We start from the raw sequence: 12502 nt of genomic DNA, 5'->3' as shown, positions 1-12502 counted from the left end.
GCTAGTCAATTGTCAATTACTAAGACCCCAAAGCTCTATGGGCTGTGTATACCTGATAAGCCTCAAATAGAACAAAACAAGCCTCCTGATAGTATCTGAAATTCCACTATTTTTTTGTTCTTAAAATTAACCATACTTTCTTATTTTATCTACCTGAAAATGACTTCAGCAATATTAACATATATACAGTATATTTTAGTAGACCTTTTCAATGCAGTAAACAGAAATCACAATGAGACACATATGGAATTTTCAGATTTAAGTTTTAGAAGTCAATACACAAAGGAATATAAATATTGTACCTTCATTCTTGATTAGGATTTCAGAAAGTTCAGAGATACCAGTTTCTAAATTTGTACACACTGGCACAAAACAAGTAAGAGATCCATCTCTCGGTGTAGTTCCTTCTTCCCGATGAACTAGAGAATTGTTTAGAGGATAAATGAATTTTTTGGGCCGCCTTTTCAAACTGGAAAGTGAGCTAATATTTTTCAAGCTTGATTTTGTGTGTTGTCTGTCATCAGTAGAAGCTTGATTTGAAATATTACCAAAAAGATGGCCAGAAGAACTTTCATCCTTTCTTGAGAAATCAGAGCAACTACTTTGGGCTTCTGAGAATTCTCTTACAGTTCTGCTCTTTAAGAAATAATTATTCTCTGAAAAATTTACAAAAGAAAACTCCTCATCCTCAGCGTGTTTCAATGACATTGAATCATTCTTAATTAATAAAGGGGAATTTTCGGAAACGAATAACTTTTTCGGAGAATTCATCTTACTATCTTGTATTAGACATGTTGAGTTTAACATATATGATTTTACTATTTTAGGACTACTGCATTCTTTTTTGACAGATGATGGGCTACCAGGAGAACTTTTCTTGACCTGTAAGGTAGAAGATGAACTAATGCCCTTCATGAATTTTTTTTCAAGTTGTGTTATTTCAAGACCAGACAAGTCCAACTGAGACCATGGACAAAGCAAAGATGATGGCGTATTCTTCTTTCTATTCACTGCATTCTGTATTTCTGGGACATTTATATTCAGGTTACATTTAGAAGATTTTAACTTTCTTTCATATTTTATTTCATTACTACTTTCGTTAGAAGCCTTAATCATTTCATATTCTCCTTCAAGTTCTTCATGATTCTTTTTATAAAAAAGAGCTTTTTTATTCTCCTCAACCGAGTTTATTTTTTTAAGAAAAACTCTGCTGTTGGCAATATTCAGAGAAAAATCATTTGTTCCATCACAATTATCTTCATCCTTTGATACATTTAATGGCTTTTGGTATCCATGTAGCTTAGCCGGAAATGCATTCTTATCAAAAGTCTCATTTAAAAAACTTTCAAGATCTGTAAATAATAGCAAAGCAACAGCATCAGAAGTAAAATCCCACTATAGAAATTTGGTAACAAAATGTTATATGAGAATTCAATCATAAAATCTAAGTAAAGGCTTATGAAATATTAATGAAGTTATTTGTACATGGAAATCTAATACCTGTTTGAAACTAACCATCTGTAATGGTATATGGGAGTAACCTTGGGAAACAGGGCAAGGAGACATAGCCAAGGAACAGGAAAATAAATTATCTTGCAGCAGGAATGTGGGTGGGGCAAGAGATTCAGAAGTACTTTCAGATTGGCAAGAGTTTGTTAATGTAACTTTGCAACAAAGTAGAATTAGTTCATATGGTCATATTGTCTTATCTGGTCTGCCTATTAAAGCTACCGCTATCCAAAATATTATCAATTATGGTTCATTTATTAGACAAAAATAAACAAATACCATATCCTAAAAACATATTCTAATATTTAATAAATAAAAATCTTAAAGAAAAAGAAGCAAACCAAGAGGTAGGAAATGCTAATAAAAGACAAATGCTTACTGTGGATTTTGCTGTCCATTTCTGCATGTGAAATTTCAACACCTGATGAAGATTGCCTATTAATATTATTGCTCTTGAGACTTTTCTCATATTTGGAAAAAATACCATACATGATCTAAAAATCAAAACAATGAAAAATTAATTGATAAACTACATAAAAAATTCTAATACCAAAAAATACTGATTCTTTACTTACAGTATCAATTATTTCATTATGGATCTTTGTTCCACAAACGGAATCATTTCTTCTTTCTACAATTCAAATGACAATACATATTATTTGTAGCTATTCTGAGACTCATTGGTAGAAATCAATGTTTTATGTCAAACTTGTATTTAGTGAAGCTTTCTGAGGATTTTATTCCAAAATTCAGAACATATTTAATAAAATAAACTGAACAATGAAATACTCTAATAAAACTATTGGCACGTATATTAAGCTTGAGCAATGCAACCACTTGCAATGATTACAATGAATTATGTGTAAATATAGATCCAACCATATTTATCTCTTTTAGTTATCTTTCCTCAGATAGTCCTTGATTTACAATCAGTCATTTAGTGACTGTTTGAAGTTATGACAAATCCCCCACACAAACAATAGCCACATAATTGCATTTTGGGTGCTTGGCACTGGCTCATTGCACATGATTATTTGCAGCATCCCACAGTCATATGATCACAATTTTTTGATGTTTGTTTGCCAGTTTTCCGGTATTTAAGTCCTGTTTTCAGGAAAAACCACCGAGTAAAATGGATTCACTTAAAGACTTCTCCAAAAATACTGAAAAATTGGTCACATGATAGTTTAACCCCCGCCACGGTGACTTATGACTGTACGTCTCGGGTCAATTATAGTCATAAGACAAGGACTACTTGTAGTAGACCTGTAATTATTCAATTTAACCAAACTTTTAACAATACATTTGATTTCATATTTACTTATACTCAGTCTTTCATTCAGGAACTCAACTAACTATAATTCCTGCTATTAAAGTATGGTGGACTGAGAGACAGCAGCTGGCTCCAAGTTAACCAGGAAGAAGTGGCTGATGATGTACCGTATTTTCCGGCGTATAAGACGACTGGGCGTATAAGACAACCCCCTACATTTCCTGTTAAATTATAGGGTTTGGGCTATACTCGCCGTATAAGATTACCCCTCTTCCAACGCACACCAAATAAAAATTAAAAAACATCAGATTTGATTTTAATATGGTAATTTTAATTCAAATGCTTATGACATGCAGGTGCTTAGTAGGAAAACTGTCACTTATAAACATAAGGCTGTTTGTCATCAAACATGTAAACATAAAACAGTGCAAGTGGATTAAACAACAACAACAACAATAATAAGAAGAAGTTGGAGGGGAGAAGAAGAAGAAGAAGAAGAAGAAGAAGAAGAAGAAGAAGAAGAAGAAGAAGAAGAAGAAGAAGAAGAAGAAGAAGAAGAAGAAGAAGTAGTAGTAGTAGTTGGAGGGGACCTTGGAGGTCCTCTAGTCCAACCCCCTGCTAAGGCAGGAAACCCTATACCATTTCAGACAAATGGCTGGCCAGTCTCTTCTTAAAAACTTCCAGTATTGGAGCATTCACCACTTCTGGAGGCAGATTGTTCCACTGGTTAATTGTTCTAACTGTCAGGAAGTTTCTCCTTAGTTCTAGGTTGCTTCTCTCCTTGACTAGGTTCCATCCATTGCTTCTTGTCCTGCTTTCAGGTGCTTTGGAGAATAGCTTGGCTCCCTCTGCTTTGTGGCAGCCCGAGATATTGGATCACTGCTATCATGTCACCCCTCACCCTTCTCTTCGTTAAGCTACACATACCCAATTCCAGCAACCGTTCCCTATTTTCCTAATTCACTTTTTCACTTTTCCTAATTCACTCTAAAGATTTCCCTGCACAGAGCCTTAAATAACACCAGCTGCCTGCAATTAGTGCAGGTTCGCATCCCACCAGGCTCAAGGTTGACTCAGCTTTCTCTCCTTCCAAGGTAGGTAAAATGAGGACCCAGATTGTTGGGGGCAATAAGCTGACTTTGTAATAATGCTGCTTGGGGGGTGGTGATGGTGAAAGCCCTAATAAACAGGCATATACACAGAATGAAGGCTATTGCTAAGCACATTGATTTGTGCTTTAAATTGTAAGCTACCCTGAGTCTTCGGAGAAGGGCAGGATATAAATGAGATTTTTTTAAAAAAAGACCAAATGGGAGATCCGCTCCAGGTTTTCCAGCCAGCCCGCCCAGTTCCTGAGTCAAATGTGTCCTTAGAGCTAAGCCGCTGCTCTGGCTGCTGCCTTCCCCACCTGCCTTTCAAGTTGGGATATACTACAGCTGCTCTTCAACTTTAGAAGGAAAGACGCCCAGACCCCAGCCTGTAAAAAATCACAGACTGCAGCTTCTTCTCCAATTGGTCCCGGTTTCCCTGAGCAGACTAAATGGGAGATCCGCTCCAGGTTTTCCAGCCAGCCCTGTCCCTAAATTTTCAGCACCCGGCGTATAAGACGACCCCTGACTTTTGAGAAGATTTTCATGGGTTAAAAAGTAGTCTTATACGCCGGAAAATACGGTACTCAAATTGCATTTTCTCACTTATTGTCCATCACAGTAACCAGTATACCCCACTGATTCTATTTCTACTTCTTTAACAATATTGAAAATGAAATAAGTATATGACTAATAATTATCAACTGATTTCAAAAGAACAATAATTTCAATAACAATCTATATTAATTACAATTGCAAAATGTCTTTCCCTTGTGGCTACTCTGTATTTACTGTTCTTTATCCCCACAGCTTTGTCATAAGCATGTTACTTTCATTACCTATTATGACAGTTGGAGAAAGTGTAGGAGGTGTTGCTAATGAACTTGACCAAGACATATTAGGATCTGCCTCTGCTCCCAAGCTCTCAGAGATGCATTTCTGTGTCTGAACCTAAAATATAGTGAACAACTATTTACACACACACACAAACATATGGTATTCTCATAATTAAAATATTTTAGAATAAAATTACCTCAAAAATCTTGGGTGTTTGTAATAAACTTTCATTTAGTACTGAAAATATAAAAGAAGGTATCAATTCTTAGTATAAGCATCTATTTATAAACTAATACAACTTTCAGTGCAATAAAGACATTAATATTTACCATAATTATTTTGTTTTTCTTGTACAACTGGACTGAAATATAAAGAAAAAATAGTTATTTAAATCAAAAGCATCCTTAAACACAATTTTAATTTATATAACTTAAAAAAATGAACAATGTCCATACATCCATCTCATCTAAAATCATATTTTAAAGTCAATATGAATAATCTGAGAGCTCCTGATTCTATAGCACTGAGACCAAGTACAGTCCTTTATTAGTCATTTTAATTTCTCCAAAAGCAACAATAACTTTATATCATAGTTTGAAGGTAATTATTTTCTTATCTTTCTGCAGAAGTATATTTACCTATCAGAATTTTTCTTTAGGAAAATTTACATATCATAAGTACCACAGGGGTATGTCATTGCAGCATATATACTTATTAGTTGGTGGAATATAGGCAACAGTATACTGGCTTGCACCAAAATCTGTGGAGCACCTACACTAGAGGAATAGCGGGGTAATATTAGGCTTTGATTGCATTTATTTAGATCAGAATGTGTCCAAACTGATTAACACTGTTCTTAAAAGATAATGGTAAATGTGACATGGCCATGATTAAAATTAGTTAGCTAGTGTATTTCTTTCCCATTCTAACATACTGGTAGGCGAAAACCTCAACTGTTCAAATCTATGTTCTACAAAAAATGGGTCTATCTGTTGACAGCCATGGCATATAAAGAAAAATGTACTGTATGTATAAGTGGTTTATAGGTTGAAATGAGATAATCTCTATGAATGTGAGCTGATTTTGTAGAGTTGATAAATACATATAGGGAAATGTAAATTTAACTATAAATGAAATAGCTAAAATGTTGTCATAAGGTATGGATCCATGTAATCTGGACTGTTGTTGGTGTATATGAAAATAGAAATTCAGTGATAGCTGTTCCTGTTCAACACATTGTGATAAAAAATGAGCAAGGATGAGTTTGGGTATAATTGTGGAACATTCTCACTGAAAACCTGTGTGGTAATATGAAATATAGATAGGATAGGGCAGATAGGAAATGGAAAATAAAGAAAAAGTGACTGGACTGTTCAGAGATCCAAAAATTAATGAAAATAATAATTTGTATATTTTTGAAGATTTGCTTGGGAAATGTTGTTCAAATATATGGTTTAAGCATGTGTATGTGTGCATGTGTATGTATACATAAAGGTAAAAGGTAAAGGTTCCCCCGCACATATGTGCTAGTCGTTTCCGATTCTAGGGGCCGGTGCTCATCTCCGTTTCAAAGCCGAAGAGCCAGCGTTTGTCCGAGGACCGTTTCCGTGGTCATGTGGCCGGCATGACTAGACACCAAAGGCGCACGGAATGCTGTTACCTTCCCACCGTAGTGGTCCCTATTTTTCTACTTGCATTTTTACATGCTTTCGAACTGCTAGGTTGGCAGAAGCTGGGACGAGTAACAGGCGCTCACTCTGTTACGCGGCACTCGGGATTCGACCCGCCAAACTGCCAACCTTCTGATTGACAAGCTCAGCATCCTAATCCACTGAGCCAACACATCCCTGTATGTATACATACACACCCACAATTTAATTGAAAAGCTTAATTGATTTGCTTTTATACAATTAAAGACCAATACTGTTTAAATAATGGATACAAGAATGATGAGAGGTTCTGAATGTGGGATATACAACAACTTAGAACTATCAAGAAAGATTATTATGCAACCTTAGAAGGAAAAATGTAAAAAAAAGAAAAGAAAAAGAAGACTGAATTACTGCAGGAAAATAAAGCACGACTATGAATCTTTGTAGTAGTGATGGAAAATCAATTGATCTTCTAACAGAATGAATGGAAATTAGACATAATGAAAGTACGTGTGAAAGTTGTTTGGAACAGAGTGAAAAAAAGTATGCTACAAATGCTTCAGAAATGTATGGAGTAATGCTAAGGGAGAGTATGAAAAAAGAATAATGGTAGAGTAATGAAGTGAAAGCTGCAAGATAGGTGCATATAGGAAGATGATTGTTAAAAAAATTAGGAAATATGTTGTATTAAAAGAAATAGGTAGTCAGAAAAATATATATTTAAAGAAGAAGTAAAATTAAAATTAAATAAGAAAAAAATGCAGAATGATTTGGTGGAAACATTTTTAATAAGTGAAAAACACTAAACAAGATCGTCCAGCAGAATGAAAACTATTAAAAATAAAAGTATTGAAATTATTTGGGGTTATAGTGGAATATAAGAATGTGTTTCTGCCCTTTTTGTTGGGTGGGGAGAAAAAAGCAGAAAATTGTGTTGATGGAGTTGAAGAGATTCTTAGAAATGGAGAACAAAAATACTGCATGAAAAAGTCAGAGAAAAGATGTTTTGCAACAGCAAAAAGGTTCAGAGAAATATATACTGAAAGAAATAAATGTTAACTAGATATAGCTACATTGTTTTTTACACATTGTGCCCTAATTTGCTTGGCTATTTCTTATACCTCCAGAAAATGTATCCATACCAGTGTTACTAAATTCATTTCAATATACCAAATAATTAAACAGCTAAATTCTGAGGCACTTGTTGCCATGTAGAATCACCTGGTGTAGCAGTGAGCCAATTTGCTAGTTTGGTTGGTTAAAGGCATCAGGCTAGAAACCAAGAGACTGAATTCTAGTCTTTCCTCAGATGCAAAGCCAGCTGAGTGATTTTAGTCAGTCTCTCTTTGTCAACTCTAAAAGGCAATAGCAAATAACTTCCAAAAAATGATGCTAAGAAATCATCATGAATATGCCCAAGCACTGTGATATTACCTTGATTTAAAAGGTAAATTTAGCTGTAATAATGGAATTTTTTTTGTGTTGTTATAGACAAGATCTATATTTGCATCAGCACCACAGATAAAGAAATGAGATGCACCTTGCAATGACACAGGAACTAGAAAGTTTCATTCCTTCATTTGATTCATCCACTTGTGTCCTCAGTCTAGGCATTTCACAGAAAGTTTTACCTGTATCAAAGAAATGTAAGCAAAAAACCCCTCTTTCACTGATAGTTCCAATTTTTTTCTACATTTGTCTAATTTAATCTTGAAGGCTACAGGAAGTAAGTTTGTTACTTAACCATTTTGTAACCATTTAAACCATTTCTAGCCTCACAATTCCATTGCCCTCTTTGCCTATGCTCTTTCCCCCTTTTAAGTTAAATCAGTTTAAATAAAATCTAATAATCCAGGATCTAGTTCAGCCAAAAATGGAAGTGTTTTCCTTCTCCTTAAGGGCTTTTGGAATTTTAGCTATGTAAGTTAATAGCCTTCTTGAGAATTAAAACTGCTTATAGCAGGGGTGTCAAACTGCTGGCCCGTGGACCAGATGCGTCATGGCTAAACCACGCCCACCCCATTGCCAGCAGTGGGAAAAAAGTCATGAAATGTTGTGACACGTCACATGACGTTGCAAGTTTGACACCCCTGGCTTATAGAAATGAGACCCTGTCACTAATATTATGTGTATGTTATAATTTAATCTTTGACTATAAAATTAAATAATTTTACCAGAAATAGCAAAACCATTTGTTTAACTAAAACTTACAAATTTATGAGAAAATAGTGAAGTTAAATATTTGATAGTAGTAATTACTAGATTTATTTATTTATAAAATTTATAGACCACCAATCCTACCTCAACTTAATCTCCATCTACATTCTATTTTTCCTTTAAGATCTCAAAATGGCAAACACTAGGATCTCTATTCTTTTTATTTATCCTTCAAAACCCACTCTTGTGGGTTAAGTTCACTTGAGCAATAGTAATTGAATGAGTTAGTGAATTCCACAGAGGAAATGGGATTTAAATATGGGACTTCCCCCCTTTCAGTACCAGTTACACACTGGCTTGGTTACTCTGAATTTGCTGTCAATTTCTTCTTATTGGTGGGTATTACCATTTTGGAAACTTAAAGAATGATATTCAAAGAACACAAAAGATTAAATCTATAAAACAGTTTAGAGATTTTGCAAATCTATATTTTAAATAAAGTGAGTGAATATAAAAGATAAAGATTTTCCTGTCCAGTTGTGACTGTTTCTTGGCCGAAGGGCTTTATCCTAAGACATTTTATGTGGTTATGTGGCCAGCATGGCTATACGCCGAAGGCACACAGAATGTTGTTACCTTCCCACCAAAGTGATACCTATTAATCTACTTGCATTTGCATGCTTTCGAACTGCTAGATGGGCAGAAGCTAGGGCAAGAATGGGAGCTCACCCTGTTGTGTGGCGCTCGGGTCTTGAACCCGACTGTCAGCTTTCAAGCTCAATGTTTTTAACCCCTGAGCCATTGTGTCCTGAGTAAATAGTAATGATTAATAAAACATATGAAGCCCCAAGAATATTCTAAAGATACAGATGTTAAATATAATTTTAACAAAACATTACAATGTTGAAAATGCTTCAGAGGTTAGAGTACTAATTAAGAATATGGAACATTTAGTGATTCAGAAATGAATTTCAGAGAATTCCATTTCCTCCCAACTATGCCATTCCAAGCATAATTGCAACTTACAGAAGTCCTTTGAACCATTGCTCCAAATATGGTATTTTAGAGAATCTGGATGATCCCTTTCCTGTTGTGCTTCATGGCCAGACTTCCCTTGAAATACCTCAACTATTCCTAGCTCAAACGATTTTTGAAACTGATCTACCACTGTAGAAAGAGAAAGGTTTTGAAGGAAACAAAATGCTCTGTTCCTAGATCAATGAATGTTGCCTTCCAGATGCAAGCAAAAAGTTGAAATATAGATTACCTAGTACACACTAGACAATATATATCCAGGATGAAATCCAGGTCTATACACTTTCAGTTTATACCCAGAAATGGTTGAAATTGTCTTCTATTGTTTCATGCTTTTATGGAGATAGGACAAAAGCTGTTGTTTTATAATTATCAACCCAACATTCCAGCTTTATACGAACCACAATGTTTGAGCTGACACCTAATATCCCCCAAATTAGTCACTTTTCTACTTGTGGACCTTTATATAGCCAGAAAAGTACAATTTCCATAGAAAAGGTATCTGCATTGTAACATTTCATTTTCATACTACATCCATTTTGTAAATGCTACACATGCAAAAATGTTTACAATTTTGGTTACATATTATTTCTTACCTGTTTCTTCACTGGACTGAGCTGATTTTTCTATAGGAGAAGTAAATGTTTTTAAATTTTTATTCCGGTCTTTGAAAATCATGGGAGTTGATACTGATGAGTTATTTATAGACAACTTCCCTTTTGGGGTTTTGAAAATATTTTGATCCATAATTTTGTGTAAGGAGTCCTCTGTTTTTTTCACATCATAAGGTGGAGCTTCTGAACTGAGTTCTTCAAACCAATTGAGACTTATTGGTCCTAGGTCTAAGAAAATCAGTTAATGCATTATTTAATATATGTTTCAAGTTATAATTTAATGATTATTACTAGATTAATAATTGTTTCCACTAAATTTTACATAGAAGTAACTAACAACTAACTACAAGCTTCTCTGTTATCAGCAGAAAGATTCACCTCCATGCCAAATCACTGGAAGGCTTTAGAAAGAGAAACAAAGTCTCCAGTGAATGTATATCTGAGGGAACACCTGCTGCCGGCATCAAACGCCCTTCGCCCAGTGCGCTCCCACAGGCAGGGTCTGCTCAGGGTCCCGCCGGTAAGAGATTGCCGGCGGGTGACACCCAGGGATAGGGCCTTCTCGGTGGGAGCGCCTGCCCTCTGGAACCAGCTGCCGGTGGAGCTGAGAACTGCCCCCGACCTCCGATCATTCCGCCGGGGCCTGAAGACCTGGCTCTTCGAGCTCTTGGGCCCAGACTGAGGAGAAATTTTTAATTTGGGGTTCTTTTTAATTGAGTACAGGGTCAATTTAATATTTTTTAATTTGGTTCTTAATTTTTGTATTTTGGATTTTTAATTCCCTGTAAACCACCCTGAGTCCTCAGGGAATAGGGCGGTATATAAATATAACTAACTAACTAAATAAATAAATAAATAAAATAAATAAATATGTTATTGCCAATTGGGAAACAGCTCAATTGCTGGAGCTGTTGTAATCCCACCTTTTCCTTCTCAATATATTTGCTAATATATAATAATATATTAATAAAATAATTATGGTTTATCACACATTAATATTATTTATAATCACAGACAATAACAGAAAAAAAGTGAAAAAACCTGAGAACCCTGGCAGTAGCTACAATTAAGTGTGCAGTTTCATCTTAATTGCATACCAATCTTCCTAAGTTTTCTTTAACTCTTTTTCTAACTTGTCATTCTGAAACTGGGGAAGCAGCTATCCCCTCTCAGACCAAGGAATATCAAAATAATTTCAATCTTGTCTCCAGAACAAGTAGGAAATAATATCTACTATAAGATACATTGTATCACCTATAGAAAATGAACTTGCAATGTACTATTTACAAAGGTAATTTTGTAAATCATATTTCAAGGAAAAAGCTTCAAATAGGCTGTCCTCGACTTACAATTTCTTCAGCGACTGTTCAGAGCACAATGGTACTGAATTAAGGGACTTACAACCTGTTCCAATATTTGGTCAAAATTTGGACTCTTGGCACTCTATCCACACTTGCAACCACAAGGGCGCTGCAACTGCCACCTGTCTATCTGACCACCATTTATGCTCTTTTGATTCTCTGCTGACTCCTTCGACTTTTGCTGCTGTTTTCTTCCTCCCACTACTGCCGAGGCATACCTGGCGTGGCTGGTGTGCAAAGAAAAAAGCATTCCCTTCCCACCTCCCCGCCCCAGCCAAAAGCAGTTTGAATTCAAATAGTACCTGATTCGATGTATTGTGTTTTGAATATTTCAAACAAAGATGGCTTCTTTGCAGATGTATCAACATTTTTCTTATCCATTACACTGCTGATACAATTAAGAAAGTCTGCAAAATAAAGATTCTCAAAATTATATTAATTTATCATATTTGACAGAAATTCTATTTCTTTTTCTTCTACATTGTTTTGTCATCATATACCCTCCCCACAAGAAACGCAAACATTTATAGTTACAGCACTAACATCATGAATAAACCTATAAGATAAAATAAAGCTGTATAATTTATAGGTTATATAAAAATACCAGGTGAATTTATTTTGACAAATTATGAGGGCTGGTTCAAACATAGATCTAGAAGTCTCTTAAATAGAATCAAAGGACTAAAAACAGACAAGATTTTGTAATGTCTAATTCCGTTAACTGATTGGCAAGACAACATATAATCAATGAAAACTGCTGGCAGTCTTTGTTGTGTAACGACTATAGTAGTTGCTATAGTAGTTGATCTTTAAGGGAAATTAGATCAGGCTTTTAAATTGGTATGTTTCAAAATGGATGGTTTATTTATAAGACTCATTATTCTTATGCAGAATTGTAACCTGTTTTAAGTATGTAACTTCTACCTATAAGTATTGGCACAACAAATCCAAAAATATAGGGGGGGAAATCCTGCAA

At 35.0% G+C, this 12502-nt stretch overlaps 1 protein-coding gene across 1 annotated transcript in view; it reads right to left on the bottom strand.

Moving 5' to 3' along the window:
- BRCA2 (BRCA2 DNA repair associated) overlaps positions 1-11907 on the bottom strand; it is a gene marked incomplete at its 5' end in the record, with an annotated part of 41237 nt that extends 29330 nt beyond the window's left edge. The window contains 9 exons of the mRNA XM_083362430.1: positions 303-1352; positions 1889-2003; positions 2085-2140; positions 4710-4821; positions 4904-4944; positions 5037-5068; positions 7900-7990; positions 10148-10393; positions 11829-11907. Of these exons, the coding sequence (XP_083218556.1) occupies positions 303-1352; positions 1889-2003; positions 2085-2140; positions 4710-4821; positions 4904-4944; positions 5037-5068; positions 7900-7990; positions 10148-10393; positions 11829-11907 (1822 nt within the window). The remainder of the gene's footprint in view (positions 1-302; positions 1353-1888; positions 2004-2084; positions 2141-4709; positions 4822-4903; positions 4945-5036; positions 5069-7899; positions 7991-10147; positions 10394-11828) is intronic.
- Between the last annotated feature and the right edge of the window lie 595 nt (positions 11908-12502).

Source organism: Vipera ursinii (assembly GCF_947247035.1).
Source record: "Vipera ursinii genome assembly, chromosome: 4".
NCBI classification, from domain to species: domain Eukaryota; kingdom Metazoa; phylum Chordata; class Lepidosauria; order Squamata; family Viperidae; genus Vipera; species Vipera ursinii.
The sequence above is the reverse complement of the archived record's forward strand: the minus strand, read 5'-3'. Positions and strand labels throughout refer to the sequence as shown.